At 43.2% G+C, this 16,298-nt stretch overlaps 1 protein-coding gene across 2 annotated transcripts in view; it reads right to left on the bottom strand.

Moving 5' to 3' along the window:
* Positions 1 to 16,298, bottom strand: part of LOC139053406 (nose resistant to fluoxetine protein 6-like) — an 83,408-nt gene that overhangs the window by 18,004 nt on the left and 49,106 nt on the right. For both annotated transcript variants that reach the window (XM_070530423.1, XM_070530424.1), the window contains 4 exons: positions 13,606 to 13,771; positions 13,104 to 13,183; positions 12,242 to 12,364; positions 9,725 to 9,848 (listed from right to left, as the gene is read on the bottom strand). In XM_070530423.1, coding sequence (XP_070386524.1) covers positions 9,725 to 9,848; positions 12,242 to 12,364; positions 13,104 to 13,183; positions 13,606 to 13,771 — 493 coding nt within the window. The remainder of the gene's footprint in view (positions 1 to 9,724; positions 9,849 to 12,241; positions 12,365 to 13,103; positions 13,184 to 13,605; positions 13,772 to 16,298) is intronic.

The raw sequence follows: 16,298 nt of genomic DNA, 5'->3' as shown, positions 1-16,298 counted from the left end.
TGACTCCTCCTTCGCCTGCCCGAACAACTACTCCTACGCGTATCTTTCACAACTGCGCACACTCCTCGAGAAATTCGAGAGCAGTCCCCCGTACGATTAGTGACCGTCGCATAGTGCATCAAAAGTTTTAGACAGAAAATTTAACTGCATTAAAGCAGAGACGGAATGGCAACTCCGCAGCTGGGAATGATTCCAAACTCATCCAACATTTTCAAGCGAGCGCGTGTGAAACGATACTGCCGTTCGGGAAAATGCGATGGGAATGGAATGAGAGCCCAAGATTCCGGAATGAATTTGGAATGCAATGAGCACATAGACCAGGAGCGCTAAACGTGCATAATAAACGAGACTACAAAAGCGGTAAAGTCAGATTCGGCCAATACCTTACATTTCTCAGTTCTAACTGAATACCCTTTCTTAGAGTATCGATTTAGAAGTGACTGCTTCTACCGCGGTAACTACAAACAAAACAATATTTTACACCTATGAAGTACAGGGAACGTTTCTCCGTTACAAGGTTTAAGTGCTTTTGAAGACAGCAGCTTCAAGTTGCCCAGCATTATTCAATTTAGCAACAGCACGCACGGTTTACGAAACGAGGATGGAGGGCCAAAACGATGTCGCACATGGTTGCACCCTACGGCAGTCTACAGTGATTTCTAACACGCGCCATGCGACACGCTGTCTACGATCCACAAATCGCGATAACAGGCGCTCACAGAGGTAGGGCTTCAAAAAAATTATACCGGGTAAAACGGGCCTGTAAATATGAGACAAGTACGATCGTTCTGCAAAGCACAACAGCGCGTTTCGATTTTTAAGATGACAAAATAATAGTATGTGCGCGAAGAAATAGCAACATTATGCTAAGGATTCCAATATATGCTTTGTGATGAGGTACGCAAGCGCAAGTAGCAAATAATTATTGAGAAAGAGTTTCATTTATTGCAATTGGAGGAATGTAATGGGTGAGCTGACGAAGTCCAGGAATGTTAAAGGTTCGACTCGCACCATCCCGCTGAGATAAAAAAAAAATGAAATTGAAAGAGATTTCACTCTCCGGAATGGAATGGAATGGAAGCTAGGCTCCATTCTGCAACTCTGCTGTAAAACGCCTTTTGACGCTCGCATGTACAATTAGGGCGCATGAAGTGTAAAGAAAAAATTCAAGAAACACGGCTAGTTTAGGCCTAGCCTGCTCACGGTTAATAGGCCCAGTCAGTGTGTCAGAACGGAACGAAAACAAAAACGAAAAAGGAAAAAAATAATTTTTCTTGTGGCACGAAAACGTAACCAATACGTTAATGATCATTTTGTTTCGTAGTTAAACTGGAATATTTTTATAGGTTTTCAGTTCAAGGCGAAAGTCGGCAATTCGATACGACCGACGTCAAGCAAAGCCAGCATTAGCGCGTATCTCTGGTAGGGATAGAACGAGTGATAGCCGGTCGAGCGCTCCACTAATAATCCAAGCCTGCTACTCGGTGCACTAGCAAATCGGCACCGTAGCAAAACCCAGCGCTTGCTCGCTGAAGAGCTTTTCGTTTAGTTCTGTACGTGCGCAACGCTTTGCGACCGAAGTTTATTCATTCGTTTCAGTTCGTTTTATGGGAACAGTGGTGTCGCATTTCGGCGAGTACACTCGATGACGTGCTGCATCTGTTTTCATGTAACATTGCCTTGACTAAAAGCACTGAGCATGATCACAGAATTCATAATTCACACATGGAGAAAAATATATGCTATGTTTTTATCGTTACTTTACTTCGAGAACCTTGCATGCGAACCAAAACCGTTATTAACCGTTATAGAGAATTTTTTTTTCATTCCGGGGCAGAACCGGAACGGAACTTTTTTACAGCGAAGCTGTATATGGCTAGCCGATGCGTCCTTCTGTCTGTTGTCTGTATGCCGAAAACTCCTCCGGCGCAACCCCATGCGCATGCAGGTGAGAAAAAAAATGCGTAGGTCTAAATAGAACCCGTATCAGATATTAAGCTGATGAGGACAGATACTACACTTTCACCCGCGTCGGCCACGTCTACGTTCGCACCGCGCTCTCTTTGTCGGCGTTCCAAGCGCTTGGGTATCTCCTTTCTTTCCGCTCTCCCGTGGGTGGGGTGGTCCCTTGAGCGTGCTGCCCGTCAGGACAATGACGCGGAAAGAAATGCGAACCGTCCTTGTCGCCCCGATGCCGCAAACTTGGAATGTTTCCTCTGAGCAGCGGCCAGATTTCAGAGGGAGTTTGTGGGGAACCAATTTTGTGTGGCCTGTGTTGTGTCTGGCCGCTTGTGGTTATCGAGTGACCCCGCAACCATTACTGCAACGCGGAACTTTTACCAACGCACAATCGCCTTGGCTACGCTGACGCAGTGTGTGCCCTCGGAGTGCGCTGCGGTGCGCGTCTCTTCTACGTGCCGGAACTCGTGTTGCCGCATTTGGCAACAACACATGCGCTAGTATACCCTCAGTTTCTCATCATCTTTCGAGGCTCAACACCATGGAGAAGTCACTAGTCACGCCTTCCATTTATGTGCATAGACCGTTTGATGCACGGCAATAGATAGTTCGCCATTAAGAGGAAGCTTTAGCTCGGGCCCAACTCCGACGCAACCTATTCGAATACATGTACAACGCAAAAATGTTTTTCTGAGATTACCCCTAGACCAATTTTAATGAAATTAGATGCATTTGAAAGAAAAAGTTAAATTATAGTGACTCTTGGAAGCGGAACTTTGATGCAGTGCTTGAATTTTGTTTAATACATTTAAAAATTGTGGAAGTTTGAAAAGAAATTTAAGCACCAGGTTCACAATTTAATAGCTATGCATCAAGAACAGAGATTGCGCTTGTGTAAATCGCGTCTATTAGATCATTGAAAGCAGAAAAATTCAATATGTCCTTTCATATCTGGCCCCTGTCCCTGTCTGGCCCCTTTTATTATAGGTAGAATTAGGGTAGCTGTGGAACCTCTGTAGACATTTTACACGGTATTTACGTAAGCTGTCTGTACTCCTTGATTACCTAATGCCTCTGACTGCTGGTATCTCTATACTGAATCAATTGCCTTTTCGTTATTTATGAAAGCCATATAGAGAGGAATATTGAGCTCTGTGGATTCCGCGATTACATGATTAATGACTTCGATGTGATTCATTGTAGTGTATCCCTTCCTGAATCCAGCCTGTTCCCTTGATTGACTAAAGTTCAGTGTTGCCCTTATTCTATTGCAGATTATTTTGGAAAATATTTTGTATAATACTGAGAGTTAGCTAATTGGCATATAATTTTTGAATTATTTAACGCCTCCCTTTTTGTGGATTAGTATTATGTTTGCATTCTTCCAGTTTTCTGGGACCATTGAAGCCGATCGACACTTCATGTATTGAGCCGATAGTTTTCCAAGCATTATGTCTCCTCCATCATTGATTAAATTGACTGTAATTCCATCTTCTTCTGCCCCTTTTACTCGTTTCATGTCTTTCAAGGCCCTCATGCGCTAGTAATAGGAGGAGTTTTTGTATCCTGTTCATTACTGTTTCTAATGGAGGTATCCTGACTCCACTGGGTACTGTACAGGTCAGTATAGAATTCTTCCGCTTCCTTTACTATATCTTCGAGATTGCTGGGGATATTACTCTGCTTATCTTTCAGCGCATACATCTTGGCTTGTCCTATGGCAAGTTAAGTTTCTCTCTCACTGATTTCAGGCTGCGTCCAATTTTTACGGTTTGTTCAGTCTTTCTCACGTTATAGTTTCGAATATCACCTATTTTCGCTTTATTGGTCAGTTTTGATAGTTCCGCGAATTCTATCTTATCTCTTGAGTTGGACACTTTCTTTCTTGATCGTTTCTTTATTAGTTCCTCGGTTACTTGGGAGAGCTTGTCTACTGGTTGCCTTGGCGTCTTTCCTCCCACTTCAATTGCTGGCTCTGTAGCCGGACTACTAACGGTTTCATTCATTGCCTCTATGTTATCTTCATCTCTATGTTCTAGGGCTGCATATTAGTTTGCAAGTACCAGCCTGAATTCGTTTGCTTTTAGTCTTACTGCCTCTAGGTTGATCTGTTTCCTCTTGACCAATTTTACTCTTTCCCTCTTCAAATTGAGCTGAATCCTAGCCCTCACTAGCCTATGATCACTGCGTTTTACCCTACCTATCTCTTCTACATCCTGCACTATGCTGCGATCGGCAGAGAGTATGAAATCAATTTCATTTCTTGTATCTCCATTAGAACTTTTCCAGGTCCACTTTCTGGTGCTACACTTCCTGAAAAAAATCTTCGAAGCTTATTCCTTCCTGCGAACTCAACAGCATCTCTCCTCTAGCTTTGCTCGAATCAATGTCGTAGTTGCTAATTGGTTGTTCACCAGCCTGCTGTTCGCGTAACTTTGCATTGAAATCGCCCATTACTGCATGATACTGAGTTTGCACATTTCTTATCGTTAATTAAACACCTTCATAAAACTGATCTACTTCATCATCATCGTGACTGGATGTTGGAGCGTAGGCTCGTACTACCTTTAATATATACCTCTTATTAAGTTTGATTACGACTGCTGCTACCCTCTGGTTAATGCTGCAGAATTCGTGAATGTTGCCCGTTATGTCCTTATGGATTAGGAGTCTTACCCCGTATTGCTTCTTATCAGGGAGACCTCTATAGCAGACGACATGGCCGTTACTTAGCAAATGTAAGCGTCACCAGTTCTTGAAATCTCACTAACGCCGATAATATCCCAAACAATGCCTGATAATTATTTAAAGAGTCCCGCTAAGCTAGCCTCACTCGAGAGGGTTCGTTTGCTAAACGTTGCAAGGGTCAGTTTCCATTGGCGGCCTGTCAGGACCCATAGCTTCTTAGCACCCTCTGCTGCGTCACAGGTCTGACCGCCGCCTTGGTCATGTGCTCCGCAGCTACTGGGGACTCAGGGTCATGGGTTGATTTTAGGAATCATTCAGCTGTCAAAAGGATACTGTGGCGATGACTCGTGAGCTCCACAGGGTATTGTGCATATTCGACTTGATGCGGTCCAAATGATATACTCAGGTCTCTTTTCTTCTCTGCCACGCTCCTTCTATGTATGCACACGCTCTGAACCAGCCCCGACGTGGTGTGTCGGACAGCAGGAGCCACTGCGGCCACACCAGCAGTAGCAGCAGCAGTGGGAAAGTCGAAGGAAAAGGCAAAGAAAGCTTTGCTCTAAAAGCTTCGCTTTAATAATGAAGACGGGGCCAGTGACGCATGCGTCACGCTACCCTCAAGGTCCGCTATGGAAGAATGCAGGGAAGGAATCTCGCTTGCGGAGGTTATACGATGCATGTTGATAGAGGGTCTCGCTTTGCAGTGGAGCTCGCCACCTGAAATGATGGGTTCGTGGCACTGAAATATTTCTGTCTCAGCTAATAATGAGCCAATTTGAACACTTCTTGCGGCAGAACGTTCCCGAGAGGACACGTAACAACTTCGAGCATACAATCGTGTATAATCAAGCGTATAAAATTTACTATGGAGCCTGGTGAGGGGATCGTTAAGCTTCCTCTCTCTTGCAACACGACAGGGATATCTCTGGATATTTAGTGCCTCTGCCGGCGCAGAGTGGCGGTAGTACTTTTCGCGCATTCTAGGGCGTTATCACGTAAAACCATTCCAAACTTTTCTATTCCAATTCTGCTATCAGCCCTCCACGATTGGTCAAAAATACTTTCGCCCACCCCCACTTCACCTGTCTGTAACGCTACGTCACAAAAACCGCGATACCTCCCCATCTGATATGATGTGCACACATTGATTATGCATGATCTAACAGAAAAAATAAAAACTGTTATTTCTGATTCGACACCTTTTCATCATTAGCCCTCGGCTATTGGTAAAATGTTTTCGGGCTGCACCCACTTCACCTGCTTCTCACGCGACGTCAAAAAACCGCGAAATCTCACCGCGTCAAAGTGACGTGTACGCGATAAACATGCATTAATATGCCGAACAAAACTGAATTCTCTTCGGAACAGCCGCAGGCTGCCCCGTTCCGAAAGGAATAAGAGATGGCTGCCGCCGATAGCTCAGACGCTGGCTACTCGCACCTGCCGGAGAGCATGGGTGTATTTGCGTATAATAAAGCTTCTTGCGTGGCCGTGTAACGTTTTCGAGCGCTTTCGGCACGTTTACCCCTCATTCTGCCCACTCTTCTTTGCTGAGGGTCCGTTTTAGCGTCATTCTTGAGCTTCCGTTGCATGTCGCCGCGATTTTCGGCCAGCCACGGCAAGCTTAGCAAGGAAAAGCCGACCAATCGTAGACGCCGGCACCACCCTCTTCATCTGGTTATCGACTTTCAGTGTAGGGGCTCGGCCCCATCGAATCCCTCTCCAATTTAGCGTTCTCCTCGCCTCTTGTTAGCCCATTAGATACGACAAGCCGCTCAGTGTAGGCAATGTTATTCGTTTTTTAAGCAAACAAAAGTGACCTCCTATAAACGAGGAGAGCGTTTGATTGGTCTGTTGAGACAAACCTGCGGGTGACGACCCGGTGCTTTTGTTGGTGGTTACGCAAATTTGACGTCAGGAGATTGGAATAGGAGCACATTGGAATAGTTTTACGTTATAGGGCCCCTAGTGTATGTAATCTAACACGAACATTAAGGGAAAAATTTTATAGCGCGAATGCTTTTGAAGAACATTGATCTCGGTACCAGACCATCGCCTTGCGAATAGCGCAGGGGCTACTAATCAGGCAGTGTAACCCTTGCCCTGCCATGTCTTCACGCGTGAGGCTGCATCAACATATGACGCTGTTCGTATACACGATGTAATGTGACCAGGCAAGCTCTGTTATGGCAGTCTACCTGACATGTTTTGATCTCTGGAATAGGAAATCATGTTTAACGCAGCATAAATCAATAAGCATATCTAACAGTGTTTTAGGAAACGGGACGTAGTGCGCACTTCAGTTCTGCCTTTTGCTTGGGCACCAATGTCAGCAGTTTCTTGCCTCTTTCAGTAGGGTTTCATGGAGCTTCTCATACGGGATGTTGTAAAGTTCGCGTCAAGCCGCGGTGCGCAATGATCATGGCTGACTGGAAGCGGGAAAATTATTCCTCACAATATATATATATATATATATATATATATATATATATATATATATATATATATATATATATATATATATATATATATATATATAGCGGCACCGCAATGGCATAGTATGCTGTCACAAGCGGCGACGGCCGAAGTAGACGGATGAGGGCTACAAAGAGTAATAGAGCAGTTGTCGATTGCTATTTTCCTGGAATAACGTGCACACCTGCACAGAAAACGCATATTTACTGTTACTACATTGTTTAACTTGCGTTGACAGAGAGAGCTGCTGTACTCTGTATGTGCTACTACGTTTTACTGATGTCAGCTGTTTAGGCTTACGCGGACGTGAGATGCTTTATTCAGCTTGGTGCGCCGAGTCTTGGTCAAATAAGAAACCTTGTTGGCCATCGCACTTACATTACGTGATGAAGGGCTGTCGTTATTGCCTGCGTGGAACTCCAGTACAGCCATTAAGTCAGAGCAGGAAAGTTGCGCAATAGACAGATTTTTATGAATTTCGTCCGTCTGCCAATCAGGATCGTGGCTCCTTACTGCATTATTCTTTCTGTAGCAAATTTTCCAGAGCGCATTTGATATAAAACAATGTGTTATTTCAGGTTCTCTAGGTGCTGCCATTCTGCAGTTTTCGTAGTAGGACAGGAAAGAAAAAGAATTTGGGACGGCGAAACTAGTTAAGCGTGTTGAGTCTACCCGAACTATATTTAAACATACGCGCAGGCGTACTGACTCGCTTATTTGCCGAAATCTGTAATGAGCATAAGTATGTTCCGACTGCAAAGCCCGAAATAGTTTCAAAAGAACACTGTGGAGCAAGTGCATTATGTGCTTGAGCGCCCCCATAACGATAATAAAGTCTTAATGTGCATTTAAAAGAAGACGTGGTATATTATGGAAACACCCTTGCACAACATATGATTGTCACAGCGGCTCAACCATTTCAGCGCAACATTTAACTCTAGAAATGTTAGCACGAAATTGCTTGGTGCTGACGCGCGAATTGGCAGTGTTCGCGCTTCCGCGCTCAAGCTCGTGTAGGTCTATAGTAGTACAAAACACGAGCAGTTACAGTTGGCGGATGGTCTGTGGTAAGTGATGGCAGCTTGCCTCGCGCGTATACGCAATGTGGAGCGGTAGAGACCGAGGAGGATGTCTTTGGCGGCAAGCATATCTGGCCTTGCTTGAGTTGCTGGCAACCAAGCGGTGCCTTTGAAAAGAGACTGAGGACCGAATCCTGAAGCCTTCATTACCTCAAACGACTTCCATAGGCGAGTTCCCCTTGATGCTTTGTAAACTCAGATGGCGATTGCGAGGCTCCAACAGGTTCCGAAAGCTTCTTTCACTCATCTTTACCAGGAAAGCTTTTGGTTAAGGTGAAGGGTGGAATTCACACGTGCGTCCCAGAGGTCGGGAAAGGAAGGCTTTACGTGACCCAAAAAATTCGGCCAACCTTCGTATATTTTGGATACATGTCAATGTGCATGCTTAGGTTTATTTCGCACTTCGCACGTCTTGACTTCGAAGAAAACATGCTGACGGTTGGGGAATTTATGTTTCAGGCAACAACGTATTGTTTGTTGTCGTCTGCTGCGACGAAGGTCTCGGAGTATTCCACTAGCAGGAACACGGCATTAAGTGCCTACTTGCTTTTCGTAATTTTACTTTCTATTCCTAAGTGTTCCGCATTCCGAGCAGAGGAATGTCTCCTGGCGCATCCCGTAAACAATTCAGTCGTGAATGCAAAAAATAACCTAGAATATAGTAATAAACTTTGCGAAACTCCTTGGCATAGCCATAAATTGCAGTCGGTAACTTAACGCGAAAACATCAGTTATTTACACGGGCAGGAATCATGCACGGGTTCGTTTTCTCCTGATCTCTGCGTTGAAACAGTGGCATCCAATGAGGAACACGGCATAAAGACTGCGTGCCTGCGTAAAACATATATACCTGCTTTATTCCAGCCACATATCTATATTTTTTATAGGCAATGTTCCTACGAAGACGGCGTTTGATAGCACTACTTTGGAACAAAATTGTCAGCCCTTATCCCTTCGCACTGGCTCAATGTTTAGGTTCAACAAAACACGCGAGTTCGTCTCACAGGTAATGAAACGCGCAGGGATTTTGGAACTCCGTTCCAGTACCTATTCCATGTAGGGCCTTCACGTTCCCCTTTACACCTCCTGTTTTTGGGTCGAAATCATCAAAGGTAAGCACACAAAGACGTTGCGTATATTCCTGCTTTTCGTCTTGCATTTCGTTTTTTTTTTCGCGGGGTAAAACTTGCCATAGATGAGCACGAGGTAGCAAGCTCCATTGTGCCTGTTTGCGGACGCGAGCACACATCACTACACTAAGAAACATTTCCAGTGCTCGAACACAAAAAAATCGCTTTAGAAGGCAAAAACTGCGTCAGGTGTAAGAGTTCCGACATGCCCAGTTTGGAACATTAGGTACTAAGAATGTTGCACATTCTTCTGTGATAAAGCCGTCACTGGCACACCGAAAACCATTCGAGTTGTCAACACAATCCTGGCTCATCAAACCTATTGCCCAAAATGAAATTCACCGACACAATGTGACAAAGAACGATTTGGCATCATAATAAATAAATACATACCCATCCCAATTCAAAGCGTGGTTTCTTCGTGAGAAACGCATAGGCAATGATCATACCCAAGCAGAAAGGACCAAAGTGTGTGTACGGTCTGAAATATATTTGCTCAAGCACCTCCTTTGCAAACCTGCGCAGATGAAAAATAATGACCAAATTACACTCAAGTCCAGATGACACTTCATGTACTGAACCCTATCTTAGGCCACGTAAAAATTACTTAGACTAAACCACTGCCTGGTCAAAGCCAAAGCTGTGCCCACCGGTCTTTCCGAATGGTGGCGACGACTGCTGGTAATGTCCACGTAAGAGCTTGGGCGCCTGCCAACAAGTGCGCGAGCAGAATCATCTTTCATCTCACAAGGGCTGTAATCTACGCTTGAAGTTTAAGCTCAGAATTATACGCTTGCAAAAAATATTTAAAACTTTTTCGAATTGCTAGCTACCCGAATTAGCCTTGTAATTTATAAACAGGTAATGACACCTAAATTCTACAAACCGTACACCCAGTGAATAGCAAACGAGTGAGTGCACTATCAATTTAAGCGGACTGACATAGATAGGGTAAACAGAGCCAAATGTTAGGCAAAGTAAACTTAATATTTTGCAATAAAAAGATAACCAATCACTTTAGTGTACTTATAGGACTTGTACTTCTTTGCAACAGTTTCACAAGCGTGACGAAATGAGGAGGAACGTTTCGTTACGGGCAAGCATGCATGTGTTCATTCGCGCTAAACTTGCTGGAGCACATCTGTCTGTCCGTAAATAGTATTGGGGCTTCACATCGCTCTAGTACGATCAGTAGTAGAATATTCATTGTTAGTACTCCACAGTGTGTCCCTTTCAGCTGAAAACAATTTGCACCTACTGGTTGCAAGAAGTCTTCTATTTAGTCTAAACTTCCGAAGTTCCGTACTATATTAAAAATATTGAAAACATTTTCGAATTGCTAGCTACCCGAAGCACACAGGTCATGGCCGAAGCGCGAGTGTATGCAGTCACTCCGTTGAGGCTGAAGGGGACGTTGCGGTATTTTTTACGATATTTGCTCAGCATAAGTGTCGCAAGCTATTCGAAGTGTTACCACTAAGAAATAAATGTAATATACATTCACAACTGCTCCAGTACAAATTAATCGTTCTCGTTTTTTTAAACAATGATGAACCACTGCATTCATGGATTTATACAGACCCACGACTTTTTGTAACATCGAGGGAATGAAGAAAAAGCGTGAAGTTTCAGCAATCGTTGCGATATAATTAGTGTTGTTTCAGATCCACAACCAACACATGCCGGCCCAAAAGAAGTGCACCCAGATGACTCATGCAACAAAGACAACCGAGTGTGTGCTTATGCTATACCGAGTTTAATAGTACACAGCGCATGTGTGAGCTTATACGTGATTTCGGGAGCGCCGAGGTTTAGTGCGGCAAGTCATGCTTCCAAAGAGGTGAGTAATTTTCACAGCTTCAATCTCTTCTTCAGGCGCTCTGTAATGTTGAGGCAAAATATGCACTGAGTGAAATAATCGGGAAATTTACAGAGTGTTCACACGTTGCGAAAACCACCGCGGTCATGAAATTGTACTTTAATGGCTCCCTTGTCATACCGGCATATTTTGAAATGAACTCCTGACCTAACTGTCAGGACATGCACACGAAAGGGAGAAGAATATATCAGTCCGCTGTTCAGCAGCGAGGTTAAAAACGTACAGCGAAAATACCCAGCGACACATCTGCGGCCTGCTTTGTTAACAAATCGATACATCAATTGTATATATTGTGGTTGCCTGGAAGTTCATTGTATATCGGGAAATTCAGTGTATAAGCTTGCTTCACTTTTGTCACCTTGATAGGGCCTGCACAAAGCACTTTCCCTTTAAAATTCGTCGTACGAACTCTGCCTCGCATTCGTGTGAAACGGTGGATGAAGACATAGTCCACGTGTTGCTTTACTGCCCCCTATATGCCCAGCAAAGACAACTGCGCTTTAAGCTTAGGTCATTGGGCTATGATCCTTGGTCACTTGGGACTATACATGGACCATGGCTACGTAGTGGCGTTCAAAGGAGAGCTTTCAGTGAAGTGAAATACTCTTTTCTGTAAGCGTTGACATGTGCTCGAAATAATACACGCCATTTCATGCAGGGATTCGCCCGCGTTGCTGATGTTTTCTCTTTTTTTTTCACTCTTCTATGTTTTGTATGTTTTAGTATTCACGCGTGATAAAATATCCTCTTTATTAATTTTCCTTTATACATTTTAAAGCAAGTTTGCCCTTTTTGCGAAGAAACGAAACGGAGTACAGCCGGAGGCGTACTCCTTCCAAGCTCGCCTGTAAGGGCCCATCTAACTCTACCTTTACCGACTTTGCGCGTAATAACGTGGAAGCCGGTATTTGTGGTCCGAAGGTGTTGAGGTACTCAACACACTTGTTGGGCATCCTTGTTCGACCTTCATTGGTCTCTTATAACTATTCACGGCACACGAATAAAATTGGGAAAGCAGCCTTTGTACTCACGTTGAATCCCCTGCGACAAACAGCGCTGTCGGCGTATAGTTGTGGACCAGAGTCTGGCACGCAACCACTATGCTGCTTGTGATCACCAAGAAAAGCATAGCGGTCACCGAAAGGTAAAAATTTCTGGAAGGAGAGAGGCAGTGACAAAGTAAGGTTTATAGAACTTATCTCTTTTGTAAGGATTTCACGAGTGAGACGAAATGAGGAGGAACGTTTCTCAACGGGAAACTGCGTGTGCGGTAATTCGTGGCAAACGCTGAAGTCCATAATTGCACATTGAAAGCGCGAAGGAAAACAAAAGAATGAAACAGCGATCAGCAGTCTGCAGCGCCAGCCACCGAGTTCGAAGGCAGCCTTTCAAATTAATTGGCCACGGCTTCCCATGCAGCTTCCGGCAAGGAATCTTTTGGTTCCCGCACGTAGCATACCACTTTTTGGCATTATGAGGCAGCATAACAGTCGGACGGATATACTTTTTTAAGATTCGTTATTGAATCCAGGGCATTTTCTCGAAATTGTTTGCTGGCTACACTCTCAATAGCTACCACGACAAGACAGTTAACGCAGATGAATAACCACAAAAAATGGATCTGGGGCCGTATAACGTGAAACTATGTCAATATATTTTTATTCTGATATATATATATATATATATATATATATATATATATATATATATATATATATATATATATATATATATATATATATATATATATATGGTTTTTACATATATAGTAGGTTTTTGACCAATCGCGGAGGGCTGAATGCAGAATTGCAGTAGAAAAGTTTGGAATGGCTTTACGTTATAGCGGCCTTGCTTAGCAATCGGGCTGTAGCAAACCTCACCTTCGCAGCTCACCTGAACAATAAAATCGCGAAGCCAATGAAGAAGATGTGGAGTTGTGTGTCTACGGATATGTACCAGTAGGGCACAAGACACTGCAATAAAAATAGGTTTCGTTGTCAACACAGCAAAGCAGAAACACATTTTACGGACCAGATAAGGAACCATAAAATGGGAAGTTTTATATTTAATTATGGCGCACAAGAGCTGTTACTGAATGCAGTGTCGCCAACGTGACTTTTGGTATATTACAAATTCGATATGCTAGAAGAGGGTATGACCTTGTATAGTGAACGCTGTAATATTTCTTGATTAAATGAGCTGAAATGAAGTCAATCGCTTTTTTCATACGTAGAAGAGATAAATGTTAGAGGTGCAAATATTATTACTTGTTCCCTTTAAAAACAAGTTACAAACAACTTAAATTCTTGTATGGGGGCATTAGGAAACTGTTCTGTGGAAATTTGGGTGGTATTTTTCTTTTGTAGTTGATTCTTAATCAAAACCAGACTCTTACCAGTTCGTCATGTCTGAGGAAATTTTGAACATTGAGGAGCAGAAGCCACCAGTTCTTGTTGCATTTTTTAATCTCAGCATCAATGTACTCGTTCCACAAAGGTCCCTCACCAAAGTGTCGTATCAGCGTGAGCATGAATATTCCCATACAAGCCATCGGAATCAGCCTGAAAAACGTGTAGCAGCGTTTATAATGTGTGGAAGAACATTTTGAACATTTGTTAAACAAGAGAGTAAGAAAAGGCGCCTTCATTTATTAAGGCTCAGGGTACGTCACTCAGTTCACACGCTATAGGTGCCAGTCGGCACTCGGCTATAGAAGAAGAACGGCTATAGTTCACGGTGTTACCAACTCTAAGAACTTTCCTGCACACATATGGAGCCCTCGCCCATTTGTTCTTTCCCCAGAACCACTAGTTTGTTTTCTGAAGAACTGTAGAGATTTTCAGAGGGTTTCTATTGAGCCAGCCGAAAAGTCGTTAATTCGCTTTCGGGTGATCCCAGCACTGGAGGACATTGTGTTGCTCCCCGGTACAAGAGAAATACGTTTAGTCAGCTGCTGCTTGTGGGTTGTTTGCCGTTTATTCTCTGGCATTTGCTTATTGAGCTTTTTATTCTATGTGTAAGGTTATACATACTGTGGGTCCCGGCTAACGTTAGCTAAGCCTTGCATCAAGAAAAAAATATACTAAATAGACACGGTGCACGAATAAATTATAAACTTACTGCGTTCGCTTGTCAGCGTTTCGACAACGCAAGATCGTAGGCCTTAAAGTAGTAGCTCGCACGGTGCTTTTTTTCGTTGAACCGCTTGGCTAACATTAGCTGGGACCCCCTATATCCTTACAACACGCTTACACTGGCAAGCCTATGCGAAGTGAATTCATGTATAAAAGAAAACGCGGCTCTACAGTAACACGTATCTTTGTTTACAGTGACATAGCTACCTACGATAACACATGGACCTCATGTGCAGCACAACATATTCAATAATATGTCATAAATAAATACGCTTTCTATCTGACCTCGTATGATCCTACAAAATTATTGGATTGGTGATGTGAGCAGCTACCGATCCTCACAATTGGCGTGACTCGCTGATAGCCGTTATGTTGTGAAATTGCTGCTGCCTGCTCGAACTATCTTACCATTTATCTCGACCAGCGCCACAAGTTGTAATTTCGGGAGTGGCATCAAATTATAGTGCTCTTTCGGTATGTCACACCCCTCTCTTGCCAAGTCTCTACTTGTTCTTCGGTGCTAGTGTTAAATTGAATGGCTGCATACACCAATGGCTGCATTACCAGCGCCTATTTCTGTATGGGGACCTAGCCTATACATGCTCACTCAAACATTAACAGAATTACAAATATGCGTTATACGGCGAAATTTTGACTTTAGACTTTGGGGAGCAAGAATAGTTTGATTATCTGCACATTAGTTCAATACGCAAAAATATTTTGTTTTATTCGTGGTCTAACAAAATTATGATTTCGGTTGATGGCATACGTAGAACCATAACGCAATTTTATATGACGCATTTTTAATTATGCTTTAATCAGTTGGTGTGCGTCTGATAATCACGGAATGAAACCGTATATGCTCCAGTGTGACAAATAATTATTGATAGCATCGTTGGTTATCAATTCTAGCGTCACTTCAAAACGTGCGCACAAAGCTATCTTAAAAACGGCGGCGTACTGGGGCAGTCGTAATAGACCGTACGCGCGTTCACGTGGGCTCCAAAACGGGCGAAGTTGAAGAGCACGCTTGTTGAATTGCCATTTGCAGGATTCCTCTGCTATAGTCGCGAGAGTGTTACACTAAGTCGTCCGCATCAGAACTCTGCTCGTCGTCACCGTTAAGTGAGTCCGATGACATTGTGCAAGTCGTTATCTCTGCCATAATGGATGCAGCGAACCATCTTGACTTAGGGCCCTGCAGAGCCAACGGTCGAAAATTGACAGTGCTGCTAAATGACATTAAGAGGAAGCTTTAGCTCGAGTGCTCCTATCTAAATACATGTAAAAGGAGAATTCGTTTTTCTCGGCAACCACTGCACCAAATTTGACGAGGTTTGTTGCATTTAAAAGAAAAATTTAAAATCTAGTGACCGTTCGTTTCGAATTTTTGAGTTAGGTCGTCAATTTTGCTATTAAAAATTGGCAAAAATCCAAAATTTTCAAGAAACGAAACTATCAAGTTTACAACTTCGTAACTCAACCACTAAAAATGATAATACAATTCTGTGAATTGCATCTAATAGTACATCTAAAGCGGACAAAATTGATATGTTACACATGAATATAAAAAAAGTTTAATCATAGGGAAATACAACGTTTGCAAAACCGTTGTAACCAACGGACCTAATTGACGTAAGATGTAGAATGACATATTGAATTTGTCCGCTTTGAATGATCTAATGGATGCCGTTTACAGAACCGGAATACCAGTTCTGGATGCCGAGCTATGAATTTGTAAACTTCGTGCTTCTATTTTTTTCAAACGGTCAAATATTTGAAAATCGTTTTAAGAAAATTCAAGCCCTAAACCGGAATTCCGCTTCCAACAGTCACTAGAATTTCACTTTCTCTTTCAAATGCAACAAATTTCATCAAAATCGGTCCAGGGGTTATCTCATAAAAACGTTTTTGCGTTTTACATGTATTTGAATAGGCCGCGTCGGAGTTGGGC

The sequence above is a fragment of the Dermacentor albipictus genome, unplaced genomic scaffold (genome assembly GCF_038994185.2).
Source record: "Dermacentor albipictus isolate Rhodes 1998 colony unplaced genomic scaffold, USDA_Dalb.pri_finalv2 scaffold_112, whole genome shotgun sequence".
In the NCBI taxonomy this organism is placed as follows: Eukaryota; Metazoa; Arthropoda; class Arachnida; order Ixodida; family Ixodidae; genus Dermacentor; species Dermacentor albipictus.
The sequence above is the reverse complement of the archived record's forward strand: the minus strand, read 5'-3'. Positions and strand labels throughout refer to the sequence as shown.